Source organism: Liolophura sinensis, chromosome 2 (genome assembly GCF_032854445.1).
Source record: "Liolophura sinensis isolate JHLJ2023 chromosome 2, CUHK_Ljap_v2, whole genome shotgun sequence".
Classification (NCBI taxonomy): Eukaryota; Metazoa; Mollusca; class Polyplacophora; order Chitonida; family Chitonidae; genus Liolophura; species Liolophura sinensis.
In genome coordinates, this window is record NC_088296.1 from 13,972,340 (window position 1) to 13,995,847 (window position 23,508).

The 23,508-nt window shown below is 38.6% G+C and overlaps 1 protein-coding gene across 1 annotated transcript in view; it reads left to right on the top strand.

The window, feature by feature from the left end:
• The window catches only part of LOC135462867 (inositol hexakisphosphate and diphosphoinositol-pentakisphosphate kinase 2-like), a 73,629-nt gene that overhangs the window by 46,776 nt on the left and 3,345 nt on the right, over nt 1-23,508 (top strand). Inside the window, 10 exon segments of the mRNA XM_064740156.1 lie at nt 915-1,028; nt 1,884-2,030; nt 3,809-3,970; nt 4,815-5,016; nt 6,473-6,544; nt 10,129-10,143; nt 12,643-12,747; nt 15,331-15,459; nt 18,822-18,899; nt 21,522-21,716. Coding sequence (XP_064596226.1) covers nt 915-1,028; nt 1,884-2,030; nt 3,809-3,970; nt 4,815-5,016; nt 6,473-6,544; nt 10,129-10,143; nt 12,643-12,747; nt 15,331-15,459; nt 18,822-18,899; nt 21,522-21,716 — 1,219 coding nt within the window.

The window sequence follows — 23,508 nt, forward strand, 5'->3', positions numbered from 1 at the left end:
ATGAGGTGAGACAGTGTGACTGACAGTGTACATGACACAGGCTGTCATCATGGTGTATGAGGACCCCAATAATGTGAGACATGACACAGATTGTTATCATGGTGTATAAGGTCCCCAATAAGGTGAGACAGTGTGACTGACAATATACATGACACAGGCTGTCATCATGATGTATGAGGACCCCAATAATGTGAGACATGACACAGATTGTCATCATGGTGTATGAGGACCCCAATAAGGTGAGACAGTGTGACTGACAATATACATGACACAGGCTGTCATCATGGTGTATGAGGACCCCAATAAGGTGAGACATGACACAGATTGTCATCATGGTGTATGAGGACCCCAATAAGGTGAGACAGTGTGACTGACAATATACATGACACAGACTGTCATCATGGCGTATGAGGACCCCAATAATGTGAGACATGACACAGATTGTCATCATGGTGTATGAGGACCCCAATAAGGTGAGACAGTGTGACTGACAATATACATGACACATACTGTCATCATGGTGTATGAGGACCCCAATAAGGTGAGACAGTGTGACTGGCAATATACATGACACAGACTGTCATCATGGTGTATGAGGACCCAAATAAGGTGAGACATGACACATACTGTCATCATGGTGTATGAGGACCCCAATAAGGTGAGACAGTGTGACTGGCAATATACATGACACAGTCTGTCATCATGGTGTATGAGGACCCTAATAAGGTGCTCATCACTAAGATCTGTGCCATGCCCATAACCTAAAAAATTGTCTCCAAATAACTGGGATACCATCAGTTATATTAAAACACGGTAAGCTACACTGTGCTTACATGACCAAAACCACATGTGAATATTTTATTATTTGTTTAAATATATATATATATATATATGTATATATGTTTATATTTCAGGAGTACACCTCAGCGGAACGTTTCCATGTGGAGCTACATTTCAGTCCTGGAGCCTATACCTGTGATCACACTGCCCCCAAAGATACCCACGTCACCAAGAGCATGACTAACACGGTAAGGTAGTCAGTCACATAATATGGTGACACTTCAGTCCTGGAGCCTATACCTGTGATCTTACTGCCCCCAAAGATACCCATGTCACCAAGAGCATGACATTTTAAGGTGCTTGTAGTCTGTCACAAAGTCATGTGACATGTAAACCATGCTATTTTTGTGACCCCGAGCAGATTGTGCCCGAGTGGTTAAGAATCTTCAGCATTTTACGTCAGCAGTAGACAGAGAATTTCTTGATTTTCCCCTGTCATTATTCAAAGACCCTGGGCCCAGTTTCACAAAGTTTTTTTTATCGTACATTTGTCGTACAATATTTTGTGCATCAGTTAATACCATACCACTGACCTATATGCGCGATTATCTTACATGTACGACATCTTTGTGAAACTGGCCCCAGGTGACTGTAAGGGGTGGACGATTTTCTACCATTTGCTAACAAAGTCTAACATTTGTTGAAGACCATTTGTCTTCCGTCTGTAGGGTTTGCATGCCAAAATCATGTATTTATATGTCAATAGTGGAAAAGTTTGTCAGTAACATCTTTACCAGATCAATGCTTTACCTGTGGTACTCATAAAGCTTACAGGTATCATATACAGCACTGTAAATGACCTAAAATTGCGCCCCAAAGTGCATTTGCAGGCAAATAAAGTGTCACAAAATATTATTTTTTGTGTTTGAACTGATTTTTTTCCGGTGGTATATGACCCTACCTTCATCTCAAAATACATTTCTTTTTCTCAAAAATTGGGTAAAATGTTAAAGTTAAAAACTGCCGTGTAACTACAATCAAATAAATAAATTAATGAGTCAAAAACTGCCTGATTGCAAGGCTTCCACACTTTATCCCTGCAGCCCCTGTCCCATGTACAGGAGAGGACCAAACCGGGCGGGGCACTCAGACATCACCATGCCAAGCTGTTTGGTGGACCCATTGTAGCTGTGTCACTGGACCCAGATAAAGCCAATATTTTTGATGCCATCCACGAGGAACAAGAGAAGGTACAAGTACATCATGGTCAAACATACTGCCCTAATTCCTCAACCTTTTTTGTCTACGAAAGAGCAACTTTCAGTGCAATTAATGTAAATTTTTTATTTGATGTTGGACACAAAACTACATTGGATGGATTGGCCAATTTCGGGGCTTTACAAAAGTATAATTTTATCAGTCTACACAGGTGTAAAACACCTTTCAACTAAATAATTACACTGCATTGAATGAAAACACCCATTGGACGACGAATATTATCCTTCTCTGATCGTGTAGTAGCAATGAGCTCTCTGAACAGTGTTGTTGTTCGGTCAGGACCACATTTCCTTCACCAATTCTGAACAGTGTTGTTGTTCGTTCAGGACCACATTTCCTTCACCAATTGTGAACAGTGTTGTTGTTCGTTCAGGACCACATGTCCTCCACCAATCCTGAACCGTGTTGTTGTTCATTCAGGACCACATTTCCTCCACCAATTTTGGACATTGTTTGTTCAGGACCACATGTCCTCCACCAATTCTGAACAGTGTTGTTGTTTGTTCAGGACCACATGTCCTCCACCAATTCTGAACAGTGTTGTTGTTCGTTCAGGACCACATTTCCTCCACCAATTTTGGACATTGTTTGTTCAGGACCACATGTCCTCCACCAATTCTGAACAGTGTTTTTGTTCGTTCAGGACCACATTTCCTTCACCAATTCTGAACAGTGTTGTTGTTTGTTCAGGACCACATTTCCACCACCAGTTCTGAACAATGTTGTTGTTCGTTCAGGACCACATGTCATCCACCAATTGTGAACAGTGTTGTTGTTTGTTCAGGACCACATGTCCTCCACCAATTGTGAACAGTGTTGTTGTTTGTTCAGGACCACATGTCCTCCACCAATTCTGAACAGTGTTGTTGTTTGTTCAGGACCACATGTCCTCCACCGATTCTGAACAGTGTTGTTGTTTGTTCAGGACCACATTTCCACCACCAGTTCTGAACAATGTTGTTGTTCGTTCAGGACCACATGTCATCCACCAATTGTGAACAGTGTTGTTGTTTGTTCAGGACCACATGTCCTCCACCAATTGTGAACAGTGTTGTTGTTTGTTCAGGACCACATGTCCTCCACCAATTCTGAACAGTGTTGTTGTTTGTTCAGGACCACATGTCCTCCACCGATTCTGAACAGTGTTGTTGTTTGTTCAGGACCACATGTCCTCCACCAATTCTGAACAGTGTTGTTGTTCGTTCAGGACCACATGTCCTCCACCGATTCTGAACAGTGTTGTTGTTCGTTCAGGACCACATGTCCTCAACCAGTATGACGTGGATATCTGTGCGACACCTGGGAAAGTGAGGCCTCCGTGACCAAGGTGGTTAGCACGCCAGCACGGCGCACTGACCCAAGGAGCTTCTCACCAATAAGGGCTACCGTGATATCAGGTCCATGTCATGCTGGCTTCCTCTCCAGCCATATGTGGGAAGGTCTGCCAGCAAGCTGCAGATGGTCATTGGTTTCCCCACGGGCTCGTTCTGGTTTGCTCCCACCTTAGTGCTGCCTGCCGTGGTATAAGTGAAATATTCTAGAGTACAGCCTAAAACACCAATAAAAGAAATGAATTAAAAAAACACATGGGAATGTTCTGGGAACCACACACAAGTACACGTTTGTCACAGGCACTCAAATTTTCTTCCCCATAAAGCTTAGGTGAAAAAATGAATAATGAAATAAATCAAAACTCAATAAAGTGAATGGCTTATGGTGGTTTTTATGAACATTCATCTCCTACTTATAGGTCCCACAGCCCAAGTCCCCAGATCCCAACATCCCAGAATGGGACTGGGGTGAAGGTGAGGAGGACGTAGAGGTCAAGGTCAATCTGGAGGACCGGTCAGAGGGCAAGGACATTCAAGAGGAAGGTCAAGGATCACGCAGTGTCACACCCCAACCAATGGAGGTCAGCGTAAAGTTGAACCTGATACTTGTTAAATCTGTTTTGTGAGGAGGGTACAGTGATAATGTCTCGAAAAAACAAATTGCTCTCTGGACACATCTAGCTTTGTTTTGAAAAAAAACCTTGAACAATAATCCTGACAGTTGTCCGATTAACAGCAGATAGGTTTGATGCATTTGGCATTTTTGGACAGGGAATTTTCAGGAATACCCTGCTTCCTTGGTTCTTGAGGCCCTACACTCAATATAAACTGGTCTGTAGTGCTCTTTTGTGTTGCCTTACATGAAATTCCTTGGATATGTGTGTCAGAGGTGGGAAGTGTCGTCTGTACATACATGTATAACTTGCCAAAGGTTGGTGGTTACCTCCATTCATAAAACTGACAATCATTTTGAACAATAATACAAGGAAAAGTTCTGCAAAGATGAAAGGCCTTGAAATCTCCCTGTATTTTTTTTTAAATTTTAATAAATGCATATGGAAAAACATGTAGTATATTTTTTGTTTGTCTAGCTTGTAAAGCAATTTGTGAAATGTGGCGATGCATGGGGTTATGCGTGATTTAATGCTTCCACCTCGAACAATGGCTATCCATTAATGAATGCTGCTCTAGAGCTAATAATAATGAAAGAGCCTGGAAAATGTCTTGATTTTCACATTACGAAAAGAGTAGGAACCCTAACATTTCAATGGATCATTTTTAGTTACATGTGATGAACACCTTATTGGTGTCTTGGGTTTTGCTGTACATTAGCAGGGATCAGAATTTTTAGCTGACATCAGTCGATTTAAAGGGATTTTGGGGAAAGAAATTCTCTTCAGTGATAGACCCTGTGGTACATTACAGGAGGGGTTGAGCCAGGACGACCAGACCTCCAGCTCCACAGTGTGCAGTAGTCATGGCAGTAAGGAGGGAAGCTGGGGCCAGGGGCTGGACTCTGAGCCAGGGACCTCCTCCCCCAAGCAGGAGAGGGGCATGCACAGCAGGACACCCACACAACCCATCAGTATCGCCAGAGACAAGCCCATCATTCAGATCTCAGACTCAGGTAGTATAATAGGAGAGGCATGTGAATTGTACCCTTGTGAATCCTTGGGTACACTACATTGTCTTGGTTTTTCTTGTAATTTCTCACAATAATTTGGACGAGGTCAGAGTAGATCATAAAATAAAACAAGATCTACTTCATCTTACAAGGGAATAGAGGAGGACATGCCTTATTGGTAAGGTACTGGATTCTCTACGCACAAGGTGCGTGTTTCATACTTGCCTTGAACAGGGACTCTGTACTATTCTCCCTCATTACAGCATTGTTGTTGTTGTTGGACAAATGTGAAGCATATTGTATTAAAGTTTGTTAGCTTCTGATAGCTTGTGCCTTATGTAATATAGCAACATGCTTAGTTACATGTTGAACTGGACCAACCAAGATTCTTTGTGCAAAGAATTAACAAAATCTGAAGGTTTGTTCACTGAAACTTTTGAGAGTACGTAAGTGTATCTACAGATGTGTCCAAAAACAACTGCGGAAAAATTTGATAGATTCATCCCTTATGCTGAATCACATACTCTAATGAATGGTGTTATAGTGGAGGAGAGGTGTAGACGGGGTCAATAAGCAGTCATTTGCTCAGTGATTCATACATGTAGTTGGGAGACCTCTTGTCTTCGATTAAGCAAAATGTCAGTTGTTCACCAATGTGGAAGTGAGAGCCATAGTAGCAAAATTTCAGTTGTTCACCACTGTAGAACTGAGAGCCGTAGTAGCAAAATGTCAGTTGTTCACCACTGTAGAACTGAGAACCATAGTAGGAAATGTCAGTTGTTCACCACTGTAGAACTGAGAGCCATAGTAGCAAAATGTCAGTTGTTCACCAATGTAGAAGTGAGAGCCATAGTAGCAAAATGTCAGTTATTCACCAATGTAGAAGTGAGAGCCATAGTAGCAAAATGTCCGTTGTTCACCTCTGTAGAACTGAGAGCCATATTAGCAAAATGTCAGTTGTTCACCAATGTAGAACTGAGAGCCATAGTAGCAAAATGTCAGTTGTTCATCAATGTAGAAACAATCAAAAAGGCCACACCAATTAATTTTTTGGGGGTTTTACACTCTGAAGGAATCTCTTCTCAGTAGCACTGGAGGGTGTAAAGAAAAACAAAATAAAACAGTACTGGAAAAAATAACCCAAGAAATGCGGACTGTCTCAGGAATTTTTTTGTTTATGTTCAGTATGTATTTTACATGTATGTGATTGGAAAGCCTTAAAAAAAAAGAAATATTATATGAATAACAAGATCGGAAAAAAATAAAAAGGTGGATTTACAGTTTTAATTTTTGTCTGTTTTGGGATTTTGTAGTGAAAAAAAAAGATTATCTTTACATAAATTTGGATATACTACACGTATATTACACTAGGTGTAATAACCTAGCTTTGTTCAGCAATATCTACATGTGTATAAAGCAGCCTCATATTGTTAACATTGTTTGCATGTGTATGTTACAGATGAGTCCCGGCCACAGAGTTTAGAAGAAAAAAGAAGTCAAAGTTTTGAAGAGAAATCTGAAGGACCAGAAGGTATGTGTGTACTTGTTGTCTACCTGCTACATCTGTACTCAGACTTGCATTACATGTATTTTTGATAAGGGTGAATAATAAGCAAAGCCCTGTGGAAATCTTGCAGTGGAGAGCAGTGGATTTACTTGAATGAAGGCCGCTATACACTGAGCACTTTGCTGCGACCCCACCTGACCTGACTGTAGTCTTTGCAAGTCGGTCTGGGTCGTGTCTAATCGCTGGGAGGTATATACTGGGTAGCAGGGATGTATACACTAGTGACGTGCCCATTGTCCTTTGCTACGACGCGACCTGACCTGACTGTAGTCTTTACAAGTCGGTTTGAGACGTGTCTAATCGCTGGGAGGTATACACTGGGTAGCAGGGATGTATACACTAGTGTCGTGCCCATTGTCCTTTGCTACGACCGACCTGACCTGACTGTAGTCTTTGCAAGTCGGTTTGAGACGTGTCTAATCGCTGGGAGGTATATACTGGGTAGCAGGGATGTATACACTAGTGACGTGCCCATTGTCCTTTGCTACGAGGATCGGAATATAATTTCCAGATGATGTTGCACTTGTTCCAATTTTTTTCTACCATTTCTATTTACCGGTAAACAAATATTTTCTGACTATACATGCATCTCTTCGCCGGACATGGACTCATCTGATAATAGCAATATCCGATATTTTGATTGATTGATTTTTTTTTTTTTTTGATTGGTGTTTTACGCCGTACTCAAGAATATTTCACTTATACGACGGCGGCCAGCATTATGATGGGTGGAAACCGGGCACAGCCCGGGGAAAACCCACGACCATCCGCAGGTTGCTGTCAGACCTTCCCACTTACGGCCGGAGAGAAAGCCAGCATGAGCTGGACTTGAACTCACAGCGACCGCATTGGTGAGAGACTCATGGGTCATTACGCTGCGCTAGCGCGCTAACCGACTGAGCCACGGAGGCCCCCCGATATTTTGAAGCTATTGCAGCAATCGGTATTATTCTTTGCCGAAGACGCCATCGGAGACAGCTACTCAAGAGTTGCTGGGTAAAGACGTGGCTGCTGTTGCGTGAACAGCAGGGGTTTTTTCATAAGGCTCATCACTCCACTCGATGAGCATGTCGTCAGCCTGTGTCGTCCACGTGAACTCCGTGTGCTCTGTTTAGATACCAAAAAGTGGCTGCATGACTATCCATCTAGTTCTGATTGGCTGAAGGTTGAAGACTGTCACCGACGATAGTCGTTATAGTTGATACACTAGTGGAAAGAATGCTCGACTGGGCCCAACATTTTTTACAAAACACCTAGCATGATCAGCTCACTCATGACTAGACACGACTGCAGCTGATTGGACACGATTTTCGTGGTGGAGAGGTATACACTTGAAATTTGTCACCAACCCAATGCTGGGTTGGGTTGGGTCGCATCAAAACACTCAGTGCATACCAGCCTTTAAGGATATGAACAGACTGAGGATAGATCTGTCACTTCCGTCACGTCTGTCACCATTGGCTAGATTTCTGTGGAATTTGCATATCAGCTACATGTATGTGTATCATGCCAATTATACATACATATTCTGTTTTCCATGAAAAAAAAAAAAAAAAATCAAAGACGGATAGCTTTGGAAAGGAATGCTAACGTGTACTTTTTGATTTTTTCATTTCATCGTCTTTATAATTTTGTGTTGGTGACATTTTTCTCAGTGCATTGGCTCTTGTTGCTTTAACACACGCGGTATTGATTTATATGACGTCCAAAGTATACGTGTTCATCTCAAGTACTGAGTAATTAACTTTCTGTCCACATAATCGTGATGTCGTTGGTTTCAATAATACGCTAACTATTCTGTGATCCACTTAACATTCGTCTTACTTGTTTTGTCAGCTGCATTCTATTCTATATGTGATGTATGATCAATGTGGTAATTTCAAAACTGGTGGTGGTAGCCATGCTGTTCAACCTGACAAGGTACATGTACCTGATTGGACGGATCTGTATTTCTCCTGCTAGCCTGTCTCTTTAATGCGGACATGTAACTTAGCAGCTCGATTTACTCTGGTCACATTTTTTATTGATTCTTGAAATTTCATCAGTGTTATAATTTTGTTAACATATACTTTTTAAGAAAGAAGGAGGGGATATTCTATATTTTTATTCATGTCGAACTAAACAATATTACACTCACACAACATTGACCAGCATTATGGTGGATGGAAATACGTTAAAATAAGACACAGCTATAAATAACAAGTGTTTAATCAATATCAGTGAGATATCTGATGAAAGATGTGATACACAGACATATATACAATAATTAAAAACTGAAATGTTTAAATGCAATTTTCAATTTGTAACCTATCGAGATTCCTGTTCATTTCATGCAAGAAGTCTTGGTATTGACTGGCGTGTTCTGACGATTATCATGACATGGAGAACAGTTTACTTGCATTCCTTAATCACTCGCATTCATGGTAATTGTGTACTTGAACAGTTATCATGATATGTAAACAGTTTACTTGCATTCCTTATTCACTCGCATTCATGGTAATTGTGTACTTGAACAGTTATCATGATATGTAAACAGTTTACTTGCATTCTTTATTCACTCGTATTCATGGTAATTGTGTACTTGAACAGTTATCATGATATGTAAACAGTTTACTTGCATTCTTTATTCACCCGTATTCATGGTAATTGTGTACTTGAACAGTTATCATGATATGTAAACAGTTTACATGCATTCTTTATTCACTCACATTCATGGTAATGGTGCACTTGGACAGTGATTCTGATATTTAAACAGTTTACTTGCATTCTTTATTCACTCACATTCATGGTAATGGTGCACTTGGACAGTGATCCTGATATGTAAACAGTTTACTGGCATTCCTTATTCACTCGCATTCATGGTAATTGTGTACTTGAACAGTTATCATGGTATGTAAACAGTTTACTTGCATTCTTTATTCACTCGCATTCATGGTAATAGTGCACTTGGACAGTGATCCTGATATGTAAACAGTTTACTTGCATTCTTTATTCACTCGCATTCATGGTAATAGTGCACTTGAACAGTTATCATGATATGTAAACAGTTTACTTGCATTCTTTATCCACTCACATTCATGGTAATGGTGCGCTTGGACAGTGATCCTGATATGTAAACAGTTTACTTGCATTCTTTTTTCACTCACATTCTTGGTAATGGTGTGCTTCGACGGTTAGCACTATATGTAAACAGTTTACTTGCATTCCTTATTCATTCATATTCATGGTAATTGCGTACTTGAACAGTTATCATGATATGTAAACAGTTTACTTGCATCATTCCTTACACATTTTACATTTCTACAAGAAAATTTTCAAGAACTATCAGCCCAAATTTGAATACCCCCCTCCTTCTTTTTTTTTTTTTTTTTTTTTTTTTTGAATGGTACACGTGTACCTAATTTTCATATGAAAAGACAGGCTTGTAGGGCTGCAGATCAGTCACTCTTACATGAACATTGAATTTCATATAAAACTAATTTCACTTTCATTTTCCGCCACCGTCTGTTTAATTATTGCCTGTTTTGTTTTCTCTTTGATGTGTATAGATGTTCAGCCAGAGAGTAAGTTTGTGTTAAGTTTTGTTGGGGTGGGGCCAAGGGATGAAGGGCGGTAACGGCTTCTTTTACTGTGGTGGGGCAGTGTTCACCTTGTGTACCCATCAGGTCAACAGTGTATCAATTCAACCTCTTGGCCTGTGACAGAGTCTATTCCCTGGTGGAATTTTCATCTGCCAAATTGCATGTTCTGAAATATCTGGAAAATTTGTAATATATAAGTAGAGTGATCTTCCCCATAATTATCACTTATTGCAGTTTTAATATCTTAAAACTTTGAATTTTTTTTTTTATTTTTGAGATTGTCTTATTTGTATATCTGGCAGATTTGACAAAATACTATTTACATACTACACATGACGTGAAATATGATTTCTTCAACATTTTTCGAAATATTTCTTTAAATCTCTCTTTTAACACATTTGAAGAAAAATGCCATAAAAAAAAAACACATGTGACTGTGAACATTTTTATTGCGATTGAATACACCAAAACTTTGGAGTGGTGTCAAGGAAAGGGATGAAAGGACGAAGCATTACCCCACTGCAGAGAATTTAAACCTGTAACTTTGTACATCTGGTGTATATAGGCTAAAAGGCTGATATAGAACTTAATGTAACATTTTCACACTTGTGTACACAGAATAAACACATCCCCTCAGTTTCTTTTGTTTTTTTTTTTTTTCAAGAGTTAGTTGTTTATTATTATCTGTCAGTTTTTGTTCACTTTGTAAATTTTGAATATTTAAATACACTGCACGGATCTTAATTTTTCCGTTTTCTTGTAGCTGTTTTGTTATTTACATTAGTGTCGGCACTGCTGATTGTTACACACACAGGCTGAAATGACAAAGCACCTTAATAATTAGATATGTAGTAAATATTTTTTTTTTTTAAAAATCATGCATGTGAGCAATAAAGTGGTAAATTTGTTTGCTTTATAGACTAATGTCATTAATTACAATATACTATACATATTAGCTAACATATAGACGCCAGTACATATCTTCAAGTCCAGCTCATACTGGCTTCATCAACGGTAGAAACCTCTGGTAATTTTAACTGCATATGTACCAAATCATAACCATGCAGTAAACCTGATAGTGTATCAATTTATAGCACTTAAACCATGTTAACTGTTTTTTTTTTTTTTTCCCACAACATATAATTTGCGTATGTCACACACTAAGAGAAAAGTTTTTAAATGAGACAAGCATTAAACAGCTGTTAAGTAGCAAATATATGCCTTCAGTATGCATATTAAATGTAGGTGCATGTGAAAGGCTTTAATTGTACTATGTTCTCATCTCTACATCATGCAATTAGAATGACTTAAAAGAAGCCTTTATCTCATACAGTTTGTTGTCAAACTATATACTATTCTTTGTTTGGAAACCAGAGCTTTGTTTCTTTTTATTCACTCTTTGATGTCCACACATCATCTTCTGGGGTCTATTTCACACAGCATAATAATCAACGAGTAAAATTTTCAGTTTTCCATCATTTTTTTTTTCTCTTTTTTAAATAGTTTTTGAAGAATAAAGTTTGGATAATTTGTAATTGTCAACACACAGTATAAGTTTCATCATCTCCAGATCAGATATGAATATCAGGATCGTGTGAATGAAAATACACATGTACAGTGTAAAACCATGTAGATTGTAACCACATATGATCAGAATTTGGAGGAAAAGAAAAACTATTGAAAATGCTTTTCCATTGCTTGTAAGGCACAAATGCTACTCCTGCTTTGTACCTCTTTTGAGGTTGTTTTGCGACAGAGTTACATTACAGGTAGTACTGATGATTTACATTTTACTTGTAATTGATTTACATTTTACGTTTTACTTGTAATTGATTTACATTTTACTTTTTACCTGTAATTGATTTCACTTTTTACTTGTATATCAGATCCAGAGCTTCACCTCACTTCTAGTTTTAGAAGTACAGTAGGTAGAAAAGTTATTAACTTCAAGAAGAAACAAAGTTTTCATTTTGGAACTCAGTATTTTGAAATCTTTAGTATGTTATTTCTGGTATTTCTTAAAAAAAAGGACGGTAAGCTGATGGTGAACTACAGAACACCAAACTGAAGGCTGGTGCCACATTTGGTATTATTTTCTTTCACCAAAAAGCTTACTGTATAGATTGTCAAAATGATTTCTAAGGCACACAGAATTTTTTTTTTTTGAAACAGATCTGTCTCATTCTATTATACTAATCAATCATTTACTGTGGATTTTCTAGGAATAATACAAACACTTTGACGATAGTTTGGAAGTTTTAAAGATTCTGAATCTAGAAAAAATGGAAAAATTATATTTGACTTAAAATGTTAAAATTGCTCAACCCTTGACTGTATGATATCCCATTTGGCTTGGCCATTTGACTTTCTTCCAGTTTTTCTTTTTATACCTTCATTAATGTTTCTTTAACAGCCTATACTATTATTAAACAGCTTTGAGTGTTTCTGTCTAACATCTATGTTTTGATTGGCATATAACAGGTCGTCCGCGACTTTTATCTTTGCCACCTTCACCAAACAAACTGAAAGAGTTTCACTCGAACAGATGTCAGCGTTCGTCTTCGCTGCTTGAAGTGCCAACGTCGTGTTTGTATTCGGTTTTTCTTGGGTTCAACACAATTATCTCCCCTTGCAGTCACTGCCTGAAATGTTCCAGTGTGTGTTTGGAAATATCTGAGTTTCTTGTGCTTAAATGTACTCTAATGTAGTTCTTGTGATTTTGACAAAATGTTTCTCTCTGAAAACTAACTTTATATATGCATTCAGCTGAAAGCATTTTGTTTCAACAAAAATTGATGATGTTGAATTTGTGAAGTGTGGCATTCATTATTACTAACCTGGCTGGCCTAATATTTAGAGGAGAAATGACGAGCAACATTTGATTTTTGAAAAAGAATCGACAAGGTGCCAAGCTACTTAAATTTGTTTGTAGTGATGTAACAACTATCGATTGTTTTTCAAGAATCGTGCCGTATCATTTCAAATAAATAAATGGTTAATCACAATTACAGTCAATTAATGCTGTTTTTTGCCAGCTGAGCGGCATTTTTTCTTGGCCAAGTTAAAAATAATACGTAGCGTGGTTGATCTTTCATGACAGTATTACATGAAGTTTTAATGCAACAGCATTAGAACTTTTAGCAAATTGGAGTCCAGTCAATTGTACTGTATACAGGTTACTACATGCGCAGACACTGGGCGTATAAGATTATGAACAGTGACACTGACCATGGGGATGGGGAATCATTATTTTTGACCTGGTGCAGTAATGGAGCAGATCCCACCCTCAATGCATTGCTTAATAATATGTGTGACCTCTGGCACAGATTTTTTTTTCACTGGCCATAATGTTACAAAGGTCGTCTATAACATGACGATAGAGTTTACACTCTTACATTGTATCCATACACGCTCCAGAAGTGGTAGACAACAATTTCAGATAGCAAAGCAGTTAACTGAAACAACTAAAGTTGGTGCACTATCACAAGTAATGAGAAAATAGTTTGTATTTGTTTTGTGCTGTGACAGCCGCAAATTACTAACTGTGTTTTTGTTGTCACTCTGCCGTGACATACAGGTTCTGTATACGTTTGCATCGTAGTTGGTGCCTGATGACAGTTAGTCCCTGGCAAAGATTAGTGCAGTACTCAGTTTGGTGTCACAACAAACAAAGAAAGTTGTATGGTCTTCCCAGATAGCTCAGTGGGAATGTTTTAGAGCCATGTGTTTGTGCTGTACTTTACACCAAACGAAGGCACCACTGCTGAGACAATAGTGTCACATCACAGCAAACGTTCAAGAAAACTCAAGTTAAATGTTTATGTTCAAACAATTTGGCCCAAAATTGCTTGTGTTGAACAAATATATCTGATAACAGTACACTCACCTTGTACCGGTCTTGTAGTGTGGAATGTATGCGAGTCACAGTCTCTTGAATGTCTGGCATGTTTTCATTGGATGTTTGATTTCTTGTGGTATCAAATTTAACACTGACTGTCTGTGAACTGAACCAAAACACTCTCAATTTAGTCTACATCCAATACACATGTGTTACATATTGCAATGAAAATAGCATTTTTTTAAAAAACAAATTGGTTGATAATTTATTGATTTTATTTCAGTGGCTATAAAAAGATCCTTTTTTATGAAGACACACGTAACACTCATTCATCACACATTCTGCATTTGAAAAGCAGGGTTCAGTGAAATGAATTGGCCATCCAGTTTGTGTCCAGCTTTGTGGGGGTGTGTCATGAACTATAGCTGTCCCTCTGTGCTTCCACATGCCCTGGTACCTGTAGTGCTTGGTTGGGTTATCTTCATTAGTGTTTTGAAATTAATTGAACTGTGAAGTGTGTGCATTGTAGTATCTTGAATTCACACAATGTTTCAAGATGTTCACATAAAAACCTGGCCCCAGTTGTTCAGTAATGATGTTCACATAAAAACCTGGTCCCAGTTGTTCAGTAATGATGTTCACATAAAAACCAGGTCCCAGTTGTTCGGTAATGTTGTTCACATAAAAATCTGGTCCCAGTTGTTCGGTAATGGTTTTCACATAAAAACCTGGTCCCAGTTGTTCAGTAATGATGTTCACATAATAAAGCTGGTCCCAGTTGTTCAGTAATGATGTTCACATAAAAAACTAGTGCCAGTTGCTCAGTAATGATATTCACATGAAAAAGTGGTCCCAGTTGTTCAGAAGTGTATTAGCTATTAATTGTATTAACTCATATTTTATATCTAAAAATTTAGCCAATCTCCGCACCCAATGCAGTTGTCCAAAATCAAAGTTTAACATCAGCTGCAAATTTGGTTCATCTTCAGTGTACTGTTATGCAATTGTTTTAGGATTTTTCTTTTAGTCTGAAGGCTTGGCTTACAGTTTAATTTGGTATTAAGTCTTAAAACAATTTTGAACAACTGTGCTATGTATCCTGTAGGTAAACTCATAATCTGGTGGAGGTAAGCACATGTGTACACTTCTTCTGTTAGATGAACATCCAGGTACGTTCTACATGTAATAATATAATCTCACAAGCTTCCAAGACACAAAAATTAGTTTTTCGTATATCTAAATATTACGTTAAAATTAGTTATCTCATTAACCATTAACATTGCTGCTGTTCAGAAATGTATATTTGTCTGGTTGTCTTTCACATTTTCTAGTGCCGATGGTGGAGCGTCATTATCTAACAGTACAGCTCCCTCTGGTGGACCCGAAGCAGAAGCATCGTCATTCATTTGCCAACATTTTCACAGTGCCAGACTTCATTGGTACAGGAGAGACATTTAGAGGTAAGATCACATGCAGTTGGCATAGTATAGAGTCAACAAGACAAAAAAGGGACACAGAGTATGACGTGTAGTACATATATGTTTAGGTGAGAGAGACAGAAGTTTGCTCATCTCACTAAAAGTGAGATTTACTTGTAGTGGCCGTGGCTGAATTGTCACTGATAAAATCTGAAGTAAGACCTCCTTCATAGGGCCTGTCTTACAAAGTTGGTGCAACCTGCTGCCAAGCTTATTTACCATGGTGACATATCGTAAGATGGGCCCCCCAGAAATGTCCATTCAGTAACCCCTTCTTTGTTGGAGAAACCAAACCATGAGGGATCAGTGAATGGTTTTTCAGTTGACAGGTGAGTGAATGAACTAACTTCAAATCTCAAATTGTATTTTAAACAAGAGCTTACATTTGACTGAAACAGTGGCCGACAAGTTGAGAGTACATGTCTAGGTGTTACTTCACACTTAGTCAGTGGCAATTATCAGTTTATAGAACGTCAGAGTGGGAACGTCTGCCTTCAGTCAGATGGTTGTACATACACACTTGCAAAGTGTTGTTTCACGTAGACCAGTCTGAGAGAGACAGCAATGTTTCTGCTATAGACCTGATAGACTAGTCCTGTGGACAGGCAGAAACTTTTGTGCTTTAGACATGATACATGTAGGTCAGTCAGAGACGGGAAAGTTTTTGTTATAGACCTGATAGGCTAGTCAGAGAAAGACAAAGTTCTGTGCTATGAACATTAGCTAGTTGGAGGAGAGTCAGAAGGTTTTGTGATATGCTAGGCAAAGACAAGGAGAATTTTATGCTGTAGACATGATGGGCTGGTCAGAGAGAGACAGAAAGTTTTGTGCTGTAGATCTGATAGGCCAGTAAGAGATGGACAAAGGTTTGTACTATAGACATAATAGGCTAGTTAGAGACAGGCAGAAAGTCTTTGTTATACGCACGATAAACCAGTCGGAGACAGAAAGTTTTGTGCTTTAGCTAAACATGATACATCTATATAAACTAGTTTGAGATAAATAGAAAGCTATTAATTTTTGCCTATAGATATATGATACAGTAGACTTACCAGAGGCAGAAAGTTTTGAGGCATAGGCCTGTGAGGGAGAAACAGTTGTAGAGCAAGGTGTGTAACATGCACATGTCTCCCTGTCCAGCAGGTACATGTAAAATACACGAAAATTCATGTCCTCTTACATGAAAGGCATACCAATATACCCCTCTAGTCTCATCTGAACTACATGTAAACTGTTGTGGTAAGTGGATTATCACATCATCAAATCACGTGTAGGGATTATGCAGAAAGGAATCATGGATGTTCACTTCACACCTTTTTTTTTTTTTTGCCTTTGCTCAAACTGAAATTAGTTTATCAAGCTCTTGTATCCATGTACTTCTATGTATGGGTGGAACTGAGTATTTGTTTGATTGTGTTCAAGCAATCCTCAGGAAGGGGCATCCGTGGCTCAGTTGGTAAGCGTGCTAGTGCAACGGAATGACCCAGGAGTCTGTCACCAATGTGGTCGCTGTGAGTTCAAGTCAGTCTCATGCTGGCTTCCTCTCCGGCCGTACCTGGGAAGGTCTGCAGCAACCTGCAGATGGTTGTGGGTTCCCCCCCCCCCCCCCCCCTCCCCGGCTTTGCTGGGTTTCCACCCACCATAATGCTGGTCGCCGTTGTATAAGTGAAATATTCTTGAGTATAGCGTAAAACACCAATCAAATAAATACAAAAATAAATTCTTAGGTATATTTTATGAAGGCCTAATATATAATGCTGAAGGAGTCTGTGCAGACATGTGGCTCAGAGAGAAAGCAATAGATTTAGGGCATTATGCAATTCTTCTGAGAGAATAAGTGGAAAAATCTATGTGAGCGAGCTGGAATATTAATATGTGAAATTTTGAAGGGAAATCCATGTTGACCATTGGTCATGCTAAGGTTTAGAATACAGCACTCTGTACAGCTTGGCTAACCAAGTCCAGAGGTGTACAAATTCAATGTGCTGGCATGCACCTGTAGAGCACAATAACATGTCATGAGAACAGAGGAGATCCCAAGATGGAGATTAATATGCATTGTACATGTACTTGTAGTTTATTCTTTGCCAGTGGAATGTGTTTATTCTGCTTGTTATAAAAATCAGTGTTTTAATGAAGCTTTGGACTGCCACATGCTGGGAAGATTAGAACATCTTCTGGTATTCGGGTGGAAAAGATTGTCTTTGCTATTATACTGTACAGAAATCAGTTGAAATAATTCCATTTCTAAAATTCTATACCTGCTGCCTAGCCGTGTGCATCTCTCATGCTCATTGCCATACAAGTTCCTCACTGTGCTGAGAACGGTAAATTTACAGCCTACAGTATCATGCACAAGGTAGAATAAACAAAACAAGAAGAATAAAAGACTTACAACCTGGCTATAAACGATATTATGTGCGGCTATGTATTTAAATGTACGTACTTTTACTTAACTGGCAGATTTGAGGCGTATATTGGAAAATTGTGGCTGTCGTCATTAACCATGTGTATGCGCTAAAATGGCTGTCGGCAACCAAACGCCCATTTCACAATGTTACTATGCTAATATGGTGGCAGAATTCATCATCAGTTTCATTTAAACGTCCCCTGTCCTTTAACATACTCATAGTGGAGACATGGAACAAGTGGTGAACATGGACAAGTAGTGAACAAGGACAATTACTGAACAAGGACGAGTACTAAAATCTCACTTTACTTACACATAGTGGAGACATGGAACAAGTAGTGAACAAGGACAGGTACTGAACAAGGACAAGTACTGAACAAGGACAAATACTGGAATCTCACTGAAAGTATTCATTGTGCGTGTACTATGGGTCATCTCCAGTAAACTGTGTGTAAGACCACCTTAAAATGTGCCATGTTAGCGATGTCAAAGGTTTAATGCCATCGAGGTGATGGGAAGATACAGTAAACTAGAGGCTGGGGAAACCCCACCAGTTTTCTCATGGTGCTGAAGTAAGATGCTGTTGTTAAAAAACTTTCAGACATGAACTTATTTCCTTTTGCTGTCTCGATTCCGTGAAACGTACAAATGGTACTGTTCCATTGCAGTGTGGTTATTTGAATTTGCATGTAGCAGGGGCATTGATATGTGCGCTCGCACTGGTTTTGTTTTATTTTGGCCGTTTGTAAAACCATATTACGAACACAACCTGAACTTTGATTATTAGGAAGTCAACAAGATACATGCACGTGTCTAAATCGTGTTATAAATGTCCTACCGTTTTAACTTTCTTTAGACAACACGAGTATTAATTCTACTTATATAAGTACATATGGATGTATGTATGCCGAACCTCTCTTATCCCTAAAAACAGGTCTGTTTGGAAACCGTGTGCTTTTGGGCTCCAATAGTGCCCCTAACCTGGAATCCTTAAATCCCTCCAAGAACGACGGTATGTTACCATCCATCTCCTCCGCCTGCCAAGTAACTGAACTGTGTGTTGATCACATCATTGTCCGTCATGTAGTGTTACCCACCAATCAGTCTGGAATCATGAGTTGTTGTGTACATGTAGTTTTCTGCATGCAGTTTTCTGCATGCACCAATCGGGAGTTTTAGCTTTCACTCGTGAATACACCCTGTACATGTATCAGTTGGTATTGTTTCATGGTATGACGGTCATATCACCTGACTATCCCATGATACTCCATTAATCTTTCAGTATTTGCGATACACTAGTTGCTTCAGGTTTTTTTCATTCTGGGCCTATGGGATGGTTTTGCACTAGTTCCATAATCACATGATCACCTTTGTGTTGTAAAGATGCATGAAATGTCTCTAGGATCACAGGTTTTGCACATTTTAAGTAGTTTTTGGACAGTGTATTTACAGTGTAAACAATGACTAAATAATGTTTTGAGAATTCAAAAGCATTGAGATTTTGCATGTTATATTATTACTTTTGGCATTCAGATAACATTTGGAGATGAAAGCTGCTTGAAGTTTTGAACAATTGATGTCAACAAACTCTTCACAAAATAACTACGTCCAAAATTCACAAGCAGGGTTTAGATTAAATACATTTCATAAATCATTTTTGATTTTTTGATTCGGGCATTGATTTCATACAGTATTTAAAAGAAGGATTAGAAAAACACTAAAATGATGAATAATGAGAAATTTGGATCAGTGACATTTTATATTTAACTCTGTATACATTGTCTTTATAGGTTAACAATTTCTAATGCAAAAGCACATAATATGCACACAAAATGACCAGTGTGTGTATTGTTGGGGAAATTGTCAGTCCGCATAACTTTGGCACTTCTTGAACAGTTTAACAAAAGCTACGTCTTCATAACACTTCTCCGCACTCTTACTGTATGGAACCGTACCATTTCTTCATTGTGTGGTGTCCGTGTACTGCAACTGGATTGGGTGTCTTACCTGGTGTCCTGGATTAGCATGTCCCTCTGAGGCAGCACAATATAAACATTTCAGCATGGAGCCTAGCGTGATGGAAGCGTCATTTCACTGAAATACTGTTCACAGTGACCCAAAACCTCTTGCATGCAAGCTCCCCTAAAGCAGACAATATTTTTGCTATAAGCATTTCCTTATTAACCAACCAGATCTAGTCTAGTGTAATTTCTTCAACCTTTTCACATGTTTACAAGATGTTTATTGAGGCATATTCGGAAGGCATTATTCTGTGACGACTGATAAAATTGTACTTTTTTGTGAAGCCCTGAAACTGGCCAATCCAACCAGTATAGATTTGCCTCCAAAATCCAAAATTGCTCTGAAAGTTGCTCTTTTATATTCGCGAAGAGGTTGAGGAATCAGGGTAACCTGCTTTTTATAAAGCATGCTAACTCACCTAATTAAATGCGTGTGCTTTATATGTCTTGCTTTATGCAGAAATAACATGCTAATACATATAGTAGATTTTAGTTCAGGTAGGATAGAGTGACATTTATTGCATTTATAGTTTGTTAATGCATGTTTTCTAGAAGTTGGCCTTAAACACAGGTTGATTAAAGAGTATCTTGCAGGAATTTAATCCCAGATTCATATACTGTAGTCCGTAGATATAGATTTAATGTGTATTTAACATAAGACTAACGTGTTATCTTTTCCAGTATGGTAACTCTGGGTTCGGTTAAATTCATAAGAGCAAAGTATAATGAAATCGTGCCTTAGTTACAAGTTAAATCTACCGTAAAAACGTCCAAGGTAAATACAGACAAACGGCGATGATCCAGAAAAACGGCGTGTTTCAAGAGTATTCTATGTTTACAGTTTGTATGCTGTATGGCGTGTCATTTTGCCTTGACAGTTGTGTGATTGTTTGACTTTTTGGTTTGAATGATGCGATATGACTTTGGCTTTCCAGTGTATTTGTAATGATGAGCATTCTGTGCCATTTTTTGTCAGTCGTCATTATCCCAAATTATATATATAGGTAATATATAGGTGTGTTGTAATACTCAAAATTAACTGTTTTGTATTTGATTTTATACAAGTAAATAACATTGCTGTTTTGTATATTTTTTAGAAGATATGATGGCATTTCAATGGAAAACTTGCTTATAGCCATATGCACATGTATTCAAATTTAAACTTACTGTCTCTTTCTCTTCTAAAAGCATGAGTGCTCGATGCATATAGGTGGTGGTAAATTTGTATTGTATAAGACGAATAATTTCATTAGAATACGTAGTAAGAATCTGTATTGAAATTGAGACAGATTAATTGGTCGTACATTTTTAGATTTCCCTGCACAGTGAAAACCATTACTAGGCATATTATGCGATGGTACTATAACTATGGTTTTCGTAGTATGTGTAAATGCGATTTGTGTTGTTTTTTGTTATTATTTTTTGGAAATGTTCATTTTGGCATATTACATTATTCACCAACTGGAACTTTACCAAGTGCTTGATCCAAAATGGAGAATAAAAACGATCATTATGTTTAGCATGGTTAAAACCTAGAGTGTAGACACTTGTTCTTTCTTTTGGATGCCAGTCCATGTCTTAATGATCAAGCACACTTACTTCACTGTTTTCAGAGGCTTTTACCAAGCTGCACGTACCCTCTATTCAACCCTTGGAAACCTTATACAACTCTCTTACCCTTCGACAACTTGACAACTTCCTCGAGAGAATCACCACAGTGAAGTTCATGACACCTGCGTCCACACCCCCGTCCCACCTCATGTCACCGCACGAGGGAGGGTCGCCCCATGGGGATGCACTGCCAACAGGTAGGATGATGTTAATTCGGACATTGACAAATGTCACTGTGTTGTGAACTACTCTGGTGCCAGGAGAGATTGTCCATCTTGATTCAGAGGCTGAGTACTGATATCGATCGTTTCAGCAAATGTTCGCATTGTGCACATACACAATTTGTATACGTTGATGAACTTAAAGAAAACTTTCATTATTCACACATCCTATCAGAATTCACATTTTTGTTGTATCGCATGATTTTGAGGGCAGAACTGCCTGTTACACATACAGTTATGCTGAAAGAGGGGAGCCGAGATATCCATTTTCACATCCATGCTGAGGCTTCACCCTAGCTTTTGCAACATGTAGCTGTATTGTGTCCTTTCTTGCCACGTCGTTTGCACCCTGTCAACCTTGCATTTACCTCTTGTGGCCACACACCGGAAGTGAATACTTCTTGTGAGGTTATGATGCAGCTCATTATTACTCTAGACTTACGCTTGAAAATCCACGTTTGACGAAAGAAGCTGCGCTTATGCTAATATTATTTTCTATGGTAATATAACATTAAGAGATGATGGTGGATAAAATTGTGGTTAATACCTCGAATAATCATCCCATTTGCCATTAGGGTTTATCATTTCCACACTAGAACATATTCCACCAGTGCAAAGAGTTATGTTTGAATTTTTGTACCGTGGCTGCAGCTTTTGGTCTGAACAATTGCCACACACCTGAGGAAGGGCAATTGTTCATTCAGAGCACTCCAGTCATCTCATCCCTTAAACCCGAACAATGTCATATAACTGAAAACTGATTTAGTATTGTGTCAAACACCAATCAAGTTAAAAATATAATAAACGGAGCAACAGATCAATCAAATTTGCTAGAAGAGATGTTTCTAAGCTGAAACACAGTAGGTAGATTTGTCCATAACTATTAGTGTGTTTCCCTAAAGATTGGGGTGTAAAAAAAAAACAAGTTTTTCAGAAGCACATAAAGACCTTATATTATACTTTTGTAAAACACAAGTACGATTTATTCATTCTGAGACAGAAATTCATTCTTTTTATTTTTTTTTTTTAACCAAATGCTTCAGTACAAAGGGAGAAAGATTTATTTACTAAAGAATGCATACTGGATGTCTGTTGCCATGCTTTGTTTGTAACAAACGAGAACGCAGCCCGTCGTCATTTTGCCACTGTCGTTGAGATATTTACTCTAATCTGTCTTTTGTACCCAATGTTGTTAAATATGACTGTAATTTGGAGACTCAGACACACGAATTTACCTTTGTACTCATGTTCCATGCGTGCAGTGTGCTTGGCTATGTATGCGTATTTAAATGAATGGGCCGCTTCTCCTACCTAAAGCATTTTATTTCTGCCCGAGAGGTTACGATTTGTGGGCAAATTCAGCTTGGAACCAAGCCACCATTAGGCGGGATCCAGTTGCAAAATTATCGTTTTACTGGTATGGCTGGTGTAAGTGTTTGGTCCCTTGGAGAGCTTGGTCAAGTGTTGGTGCTAAGGGAAAGGGAATTGTTTTGCATTCTTTTTCTGAAATTCCTAGGGTATTCCAGGATTGTAATTGGAAGACAGTCTGTCACCTTGTTGGTGACGCACAAATCGATGTTTGGAATATTCTAGGAATAAAAGGGAACGAACAGCTATTTTTACTGTACTGGCTAACTTTCATTCGCTTTGCTATGGTATCCAAAATGCATGACGACGGGCGAGCTCTGAGGGTCTGACGATCGTCGCAAGGGAAAGCAGTGATGGCTTGTTACGTTAAGAGAGCTTAATTAAGGGGCGAACAAGGTTA